This window comes from Rhagoletis pomonella, unplaced genomic scaffold (assembly GCF_013731165.1).
Source record: "Rhagoletis pomonella isolate Grant_MI unplaced genomic scaffold, Rhpom_1.0 Rhpom_scaffold_00009, whole genome shotgun sequence".
NCBI classification, from domain to species: domain Eukaryota; kingdom Metazoa; phylum Arthropoda; class Insecta; order Diptera; family Tephritidae; genus Rhagoletis; species Rhagoletis pomonella.
The window spans coordinates 7047420-7056927 of NW_023458563.1; the positions used below are offsets into that span (position 1 = coordinate 7047420).

General features: G+C 33.3%; 1 protein-coding gene across 3 annotated transcripts in view; it reads left to right on the plus strand.

Moving 5' to 3' along the window:
• Positions 1-9508, plus strand: part of LOC118745560 (flocculation protein FLO11-like) — a 537740-nt gene that overhangs the window by 223577 nt on the left and 304655 nt on the right. The window contains exon 4 of one of the 3 annotated variants that reach the window (XM_036479037.1): positions 987-1143. The exons of the other annotated variants lie outside the window; for them this stretch is intronic. Coding sequence (XP_036334930.1) covers positions 987-1029 — 43 coding nt within the window. The 3' untranslated portion in view covers positions 1030-1143. Of the gene's footprint in view, positions 1-986; positions 1144-9508 lie in introns of those variants that run through there. 3 annotated transcript variants of the gene reach the window in all.

Here is a 9508-nt window from a genome sequence, read left to right on the forward strand (position 1 = left end):
AAAAAACAAATAATTAAAATTCAAATGAATAAAAAAATACTTTTCCGCTCGTACATTGGCTTGGTTACAGAGGATAGTATTCCATTTAATGTTTTGAACTCTCCCAATCTAAGAAACCTCGTTGATCCGATTTGCGATGGATTGGCAGAAAAAATTGGCAAGCGGTTTACATTAAATGCGAAAAATTGCAAAGAAACACTCAATAAGGTTGCAGAAAATATAAGACTAGAAATGAAGAGCGAAATGAACTCCAGAATTTTGTCTCTTAAAATTGACAGCGCATCAAGGCTGTCTCGCAACATATTCGGCATAAGTGCTCAATTTATAAAAGACGATTAAATTCGATCTTTTATATTGGGAATGGTGGAGTTAAAGGGCATTGGTGCAAGCGCGTCGAATAATTTGGCTGCAGAAGTCTTAAGAACGATAAAAAAATACGATGTTAAATTTAACCAAATAATTTCGATTACATCCGATAATGGGGCTAACATGATAAAAACCACAAAAACTTTGTCTGATTACTACGAAGACCACGAAATAGAAGCGCTTAACGGTACATATTTACACAATATAGATAATTTAGAAGGAGCATCAGATATTCGCGTTGAGCATATACAAGTTTGTAGGTGTGCAGCCCATACAGCTCAGCTGTGCGCGCTAGACGTGACGAAGGATGTACAAATTAAGGACATTTTATTAACTTGTAGGAACTTTACAAAATTTGTTCGAAAACCATCAAATGGATTTAAAGATGCATTCGAACTAAGAAATCTAAAATTTCCCAACTTGATTGCTCTACAAGATGGGGTTCTACCTTTAACATGATACAAACGCTTTTGTCTGCAAAAGAACTTCTCAGTGCAGTTGAGTCTGTGAGAAACAAAAGTATCGAAGAAAACTTTGAAAATTCTGATGTTCTTTGGGACTTCATGGAATGCTATGGCACTGTTTTTGATCCCTTACCTAAAACTATAATTATGTTTCAGGCGGAGCAATTGCATTGCGGCAACTTTTATGCGCAGTGGTTAAAGTGCAGAATGTTAATAGAACGAATTGTGGAAAATAATCATAACAAAGAACTGATCAAGAAAATTGGAAATAAACTTTTAGAAAGCATGGAGAAGCGTACAGCAAAGCTTCTGGAGAACGAAAGCTTTAAAGCATGCCTCTTTTTAGATGCAAGGTTCCATCACATCTTAAATACCCAAAAACGGCAAGAAGCCGTTGATTACTTAAAGCGCTTGTGGGGAAAACTTCGCACTATTTCTGTAGTGTTAGAAAATATGAGTGCCGATAATGCTTTATTAGCAAACAGAAATGCCTTCGAAGACGAAGCAGAAGAGATGCTGAATTCATTTTTAATGCAAAAGATGGATGCCACTTCTGGCTGTCTGCTTATTCAAAAATTGCAAATCTTCATTTGCCACTTGTGCGCAGCGATGTCAATATTTTGCAATTTTGGAAAGAGAGAAAACACTCCGAACCTGAGCTGTACGCATTAAGCAACGTTTGCTTCGCTATTCCCCCTACCCAGGTAAACTAATTTGCAATTTTTTCCTATTAAATGTGTATGTGTATTTAACAGGTTACCATCGAGCGAGCGTTTTCCTCTTTGAAGATAATTCTAACGGATAATCGCAGTAGGCTAAATCAAGACACATTAGAAGACATTCTTTTAGTAAAGCTAAACTCTGCACTTTTGAATAAAGCCATCAATGAATTGCCATTATTTGAGAAACAATATATGGAGAGCTTACAAAACTAAATAGCACATACATACATACATAGTATGTATGTACGTACTTAAAATTTAAAACTTTGTCGCCTATTGCTACTTAATGTCTAAATATAATAATCACTCATACGCCCATGCATTCATATGCATGTACGAGTAACTGTGACTGACGAGTTTTTGTTGTTGTTATTTTTGTTGTTGCGAATGGAAGAAGAAGGAATCTGCTGGTCTAATAACACCACCTTGTATTAATTCGCCTTGATACAAACATACGTAATTCATACATACATACATACCCAACCGGAAAAGTTGTAATGCATTACATGCGTGATAAATAATGTAATGTATTTCTTATGAGTTCTCGGTTATATTATTGCTAACTATGTAACCAGCATTCTAATGTATTCAAAAAGTTCCAAAAATTTCATATTAAAACACATTCATTTCTCGATACTAGGTAATGCACACTTGAATGCCCCACTTTCCTCAGGACATAGGCCTGGGGAAAAAATGCATTTTCGAATATGAAAAGGGTTGTTTTACTGATTATTTTTTCGATTAATATACATTAAATTTTCCCACTGGGTTTGTAGTTTGTTATTTGTAGTTTCACAGCAAAGCAATAAACAAACTACTGTTGCTTTGCTGAGGCTATGCTGTCGCTGTGCTGCCGCAAATTGCTTATGAACTATTCGATAGCTGTCGGAGCTTCACAGCAAAGCGGCAGTCAAGCATAGGCTATTTTTTTATTTACTATTGCTTTGCTTTTGCTATTATGATATGCCGAAGTTGAATAATATCAAAAGTAAATAAAATAAAAAAATTACAGCACTTTCAAACCCTGATATAATAAGCATTTTATATAATTGTAGAATAATCACTTTTATAGTTATAAATACAACCAACTTCCAATAAAGAACGGATTCGACAGTTTACAATGAAGCACTGAGTGTTTTAGTTGGTGTATAGCTCCAGTTGAGGAGCTAGTGGTTGTTATATATTTTACCTGGGTTCTTCCCAACTTGTTACCTGGCGCAGTCGATGGGGCGCAACATACAGGTTTCAGTGTAAGTGTACCCAGCCGGAAGACCATTTCCACAGTGCATCGAGCACTACTACTGATGGCACGATTAATCGAATAAACGATTATAATCGGTTATTTTCATTCGGTTAACGATTTAATTGTATCGAAATTTTCCTTTCGATTAATTGAGCGATTAACCAATTAATTTTTCAAAATAATCGAAAAGAAACCATCAAAAATTTACTAATTTACGCACACAATAATGTATGAATCAAAATAAGTTGACATGTTTTTTACACTCTCGTATTCTGTAAATTTTTTAAACAATATTTTTGCCAAAAGCCGCAACACAAGCTTAACCTAAGTAGCTACTAAAAAATCACAACCCAGGTAAGCACATATTTTCATTTTATTTTCCGAATTCGGTGTTGCGCATTTTCTTCTCGTTTATATGGAAGAAAATAAGCAACACCATTACCAAACAGAAAAATACCAAAAATGAGAGGTAAATGCCTGATACTTAAGTCTTGGAATTTTTCATATAAAAATTTAATGGCCCACAAAACTGCATACTGAAAATCTTTCTAAGAAATCTAATTAAAAAACTGGATTTTTTTTTTTGATTTTTTGTTTAATATTGCAGGAAGTTTGATATATTTATATTTCTAAGTTTTTTTTGCCAAAGAATAAGCAATATTTAAAAAATAACTAAAATTAAATAACCCAAAATAATCTTGTCGTGCGCTATAATTTCGACACGGGGTGTAAGTCAGTTTTTATAACTTATAAATGGTTTTTATTAATTTTCGATTTTAATCGATATGACCGATTAATCGGTTATTTTCTTACGATTAATAGCAATTATTAATCGAGTGCTTTCGATTAATCAATTAACCGATTAATCGATTATTAAATTTTTTTTGCCATCACTAAGCACTACAAGGAGCAGGATCAAAGGACTGAATACTGGACTATTTCTATCCCTCACTGTTGCATTACGAACTTCAAGGAAAAGACATTCGTTTATTTTTCAGTGTGAGTGAGCAAAACATATAGTATGTTCTAACAAACAAACGAGGAAAAGAATTTTAATCAACTAATTGCTAGCCTTTGCATCAAACTCTGCAAAGACTACACATTACTATACTCATTTTGAATTAAGATCCTCAACTCTACTACAGTAATGATCATCTAACTTTGAAAACAAAATTACCATCAAAACAAAATCTACCCTTCTGGCACAATCCTTCCGATAGCGTCAAACTCTGCTACGGTGAGGTTAACGAAAACAATAGAATATTTTTTTTTTTGAAATCTTACGCTGGCATCATCCTTCCTATAGCATCAAGCTCTGCTACGGTGAGGTTAACCAATTAACCAAAAACTAAAGAAATTGTTTTTTTAAGTCTTTCGCTTAGTCCTTCCGATAGCATCAAACTCTGCTACGGCAAGGATTAAAAAATTCAAATTCAACGACCAACTGGGGTCCACTGGCTTCAGCGAGGTGGACAATTTTAATTCTTTGAGAATCCCGGACGCCATAAAAGACTCACCAAAATTTGACGGCAATTCAAAACTGCTCCACGAATTTTTAATTAAAGCGGAGGAAATATTAGTTTATATTAGAGGAACAGACAACACCCCCTATGGCAAAATACTTTTACGAGCCATAAGAAAAAAAATTGGTAAGAAATGAGATTCTTAACATGTACGGCACCCCACTGGTTTGGGACGACATAAAAAGAAATCTCATTCTGCACTACTCCGACAAACGGACGGAAACCTCTCTCATCTGAGACTTTAATAATGCTACGCAATTCATCAAAACAGACGAGAACTTCTACAGTGCAATTGTTCAGCTGCAAACAGCGCTGTGCAATAATGTTCTACTACAGGAACAGGATCTAACCATGGTAAAAGCTAAGAAGGATCTGTATGCTGATATGTGCCTAAACTATTTCCTCAGCGGCTTAAAAAATCCCTTAGGGTCTAGAATACGGACCATGCAACCAAACTCCCTGGCTACAGCCTTAGCTTTCTGCATCAAAGAACAAAACATTTTGTACCAAAGGTTCAACTCCCGTCAACCTAAACTTTACTCCAAAAATTACTTAAATAGAATTAACACTCAACACCAGAGGTGGACTCTTTTTTGCCCGCACAGCGGCGAAAGTGCGACCGCGGGCTAGAGAAAGGGAAAAATAGTTTACGAGAGGAAGGGTATGAAAAGTTGCGAAAAAATTACTTATATGTCCACCGACATCATGTTCATCGCAGTACGGCTGCGTAGGGATAAAACGATACTAGTAAATACAAGTACATACTCGATACTTTTCGTACGATACCAAGTAATATTGGTATCGATACTTTTGAACCGAGTACTGAGTAGGTATCGGAAGAAAGTACTTATATCGAAACCCGATTCAGTGAAAATTTTATTTCCGGACTTCTTTTCATCAAATTATTATTGTGAATATCTAAAAATTTTTGGCAGTTTAGTTGCCAATGAAAAATTCCTACAGAGAAAGACCTATAATCATCTCATTAACATATCGCTAGCTTAAAGTGAAAAGTTGCTAAGTCCACTTTTTATGAAAACTCATATTTCGGTATGGAAAGCAAGGTAAATTAAAAACGCAACGTCTTCAAGTTTATATTCAATTAAAGGCAAATGTACTAAGTCCAAAAGAGGCACAGAAAAAACGATAAGCTCACCAAAAATTCTGAATCTTTTAATTTACAACGGAGCCCTCTGCAAAATTCTTGAAGGAAATGTTTTGAAAAATTGTTTTTCCTCCCCTTTAAATTTTCTACAAATGGACTTAGCAAATGGACCCTTAAACTTATCAAAATGATTACTTCTTTCAGAAATATACCATTGTTACTTTGCAGAACTGCTGTTGAACAGTGTTATAATACAGATGACTTTTATTAATTAATTCATGTGTATTAAATAAATTATAAAATAATTGTGTTTGATCTCAATCGCTTTCTCTTTGTACAAAATAAATAAAAAGTAAAACAAATAAAATATGTATATGGGCAAATCTAAAAAACAGGTAACCTTTGTGTTATTTAGCTTTATTTTCACTGTTGTAAACTAAATCAAGCTGGTTGCTTTTGGATATAATTCACTGACGTATACTTGAAGCCTCAAAAAATTTGGATCAATTTGCTGCATAACTTTTGAAATATAGGTGTTTAAATTAAAAAAATAAGGAAAACAAGTGAATTTTTTACGTAATTTTTAAGAGGGGAAAAATTAATTATGTCATAACTTTTGAAGCACACCATATTCTGACTTGAAATTTAATGGGCATTTAGCACTTATGTGTATACTTCATATGTAGTAGGTGAGAAAAGTGTGCATTAAAAAATAACGAAATGGCAAGTAACTCAAAGTCTGTAACTCCACATTTCACAATTTTCAAAATTTTCGGTTTATCGCATATAGGTTTTGAAGCATTTAATTTTAAGAACTTTTTAAGTATGTATTGTATTCTACAAACAATTACGAATAATTTGATACCTTAGCAAGAGGTGTGCTTTCAGAATAAACTAACTTTTAAAGATAAAATATTCTGCGATCTTGAGCGTCATTTTTATTTCAAAAACACCTTAATTGAAGGCACTTTTGGAAAATACGTCGAAACGATCTAACTTTTTCTATAACTGCTAGTCCTTATAAAATTACATATACCTGTAAAATGCTTCAAAAATTGTTTCTCTAGAAGTGTGTAAAAACTCTGATTTACTACTTTTAATGATGCTCCTTCTTTTAGTCAGAATATTTCGAGAGTGGTATCAAAGCAACTTTTTTTCGACACTTGTTCTGATAGTTGCTCTTACCTAATTGGAGCCTTCTTAATTCAATGGCGTCCTCAGTTTTACCCTATTGGCTCCATTTTTCGAGAGAGCGGTACTTGAAACTTTGCTTAAATTTTAACTACATATTTTATAGAAAAGTCCCTGAGTTTTAAAGATATTTGACTAAAATTTTTAACATAACCGTTTTTTTAATATTACCTTAACTATTCCATAAAATCTTCGAAATAGGTTCACTAAAACATCTAGCTCCCATACAACTGATTGATCAGAGACGTTGTTTTGCGTTATAACTCCTCCAATTAAACAGGCTAAAATTTAGTATAGGTTCAATTTAACATATAGCATGTACACAATTTATTATTCAGATATGAAGTTAGAGTTATAGCGCAAAAACACATATCTGAGTAATCAGTTGTATTGGAGCTATATGTAAATGTGAACCTATTTCGATAATTTTAAGGAATAATTAAGGTAATATTAAAAAACTATTATGTGCAAAATTTTAGTAAAATAACTTCAAAACCGAGGGAGTTATTTATAAAATAGTTAAAATTTAATCAAATTTTCAAGTACCGTTATCTCGAAAACCGGAGCCAATCTGGTAAAACGGGGCATGCCATTGAATTTAGAACGTCTCAATTAAGTGAGTTCAACTTTCAAAAGCTTTGCTCAAAGTTTACAACTTGTACAGCGTAATTTGAACCCAGCTTATTCTTTTGTTTTCTATTTCATGTTTATTTCTCGTCTAATTTTTGAAGCACTTGATGAAAATGAATTACACTTATATTAATCGATTTATTAAAAGATTACGAACAAAATTATATATAAAACATAGGTGTGCTCGCAAATTTAAAAATTAAAATTTTTATTTTGGAAGTGTACCTATTTTTTAGATTTGCCCATATACATACAAACGACAATTCTGTTAAAAAAAATTCTGGGGAATTTTCAAAAACAACGTATTGGACTTTGCCCTTTTTCTTGTTTTCTGGGAGGCCATCCTAGTAAACCATGTTTTAAAACTTAAAGTTTTTCTTAAAAAGATTAAGTAGCATTCGCCTAAAATCAAAAATTATAGCAACATATGTAAGTCATTTTGACAAAAGTTCATAGATATGGGATGGCGTTTTTTATAAAAACAATTCTTATATAGGTACAAATATCGATATAAGTAGGTATCGATACTTTTAGCCCGATACTTCTTAGGCATCGATATTTTCTTTCGATGCTAGTTCCAAGTACAGGTATCGATCTTCAAATAGAATGGAGGTCGGGTTTTTAATAGCAAACTAAAGTTTATATTTTACCTTTTTATCGGCACTATTATTACATTGGTGAGCTGCAGCACCTTTACAAATACACTTGGATTCGTGAATAGGAGTAGTATATTTATGGCGGTTCCACCATAACGTTTGCTGTTGCTCCGGTGCAGAACCGCTATATGGTTTGCTGTTGCTACGCCAAAAGATGTCGCGTCGTAATCCAAGTTCAGAACCCAGATAAAAGCCGCACGATGTCGCTGGTGGCAAATCTCAGTCCAGAACCGGAATCGATCACAGGGTGTTCCGCTGATGGAAATCCAATAAATCCGATACAAGGTGGTTTATATGTCGAATATTGGTAAGGTGTATTGGTATACATATACACATACGTATTCTCATACATACATCTATATGCAAACATACCCTGTGGAGAAAATCTCTAGTTCTGAACTGGTGCGCTTCTAGTACATTTAGACTCAGTAGTGGTTCGCGATAAATCTCTTTTGCATGCAAGCAACCGGCGAATTTAACATGGCGATGTCCTAGGAAGTGTCAATTGCCCCCCGCTGCATCCCTTTTTCGATAGTTCCGAACTAGTCCAAAATTCTATAGTTCCGAACCAGTTCTAAACTTGACAGACGAAAGAAAAAAGTATCTTTCAATATTTTTGGTTCTTCCGTGTGTGCGATTTTACATTATTTTCAAAGAAACGTTTTTTTCAATTTGAAATTAAATTTGTTTGAATTATTGTAAGAAATGTACGTTTACATACCTTTGGCTGTAGCTGACTTTCCAGAGGTGCTCGCTGTTATTTGTTACATTCCAGTTGGCCCCAAGATGTTAGTATGTTAATACAAAGTTTTGTTTTGTATTACCAAACTATGAAATAGCATCTGCGAAGTGCAGAATGAAAGTGCATTTGAACGAAAAAGCCGCCAAACACATATCTATGTAAGGTAAACAAGCCCCCGCTGCATCCCTTTTTCGATAGTTTCGAACTAGTTATAAATTCGACAGATAAGATCTAGTTCGTTCTGCGTCCCTTTTTCTATAATTCCGAACCAGTTCTAAATTCGTCACTTTAGATATAGATTTCTAATGAAAAAAGAGAATTAAAATAGTTTTTATAAGAGACCCACATTTCGCTGATTTTGAACTGGTGGGGATCTACTTACTATCGGACTGGTTCGTTTTTGGCGATAAAGATCTTGTACGGAACTAGAAATTTTATGCACCAGTCCGCGGTTTCCCTGCAGGGTACATACATACATATGTATATACATATATAGATGCTCCACCCCTAGAAAAGTGTGTTAATAATGTTCACATAGTTAATTGCTAAGTATTTAATATGTATGAGTATATATACATATATATGAAAGGAAAGGTCTGTTGATGTTGAAAACAAATAAAATTTAATTTGAAATAAAATAAAGTGTTATAATTACTTATTTTTTTTAATTTATTAGATATTTAATGAAGATATACATTTTCTTAATATTATTACATTTTTTCAGCACATATCATAGAATTTTTATGATATTTACAAGTATTTATATTTGTATTTTTAATATATAAATTCTTTAAATTTGGACAATTTAAATCATCTAAATTATATAAAATAATATCGTATCCGAATAAACGTTGAATCCATCTGAT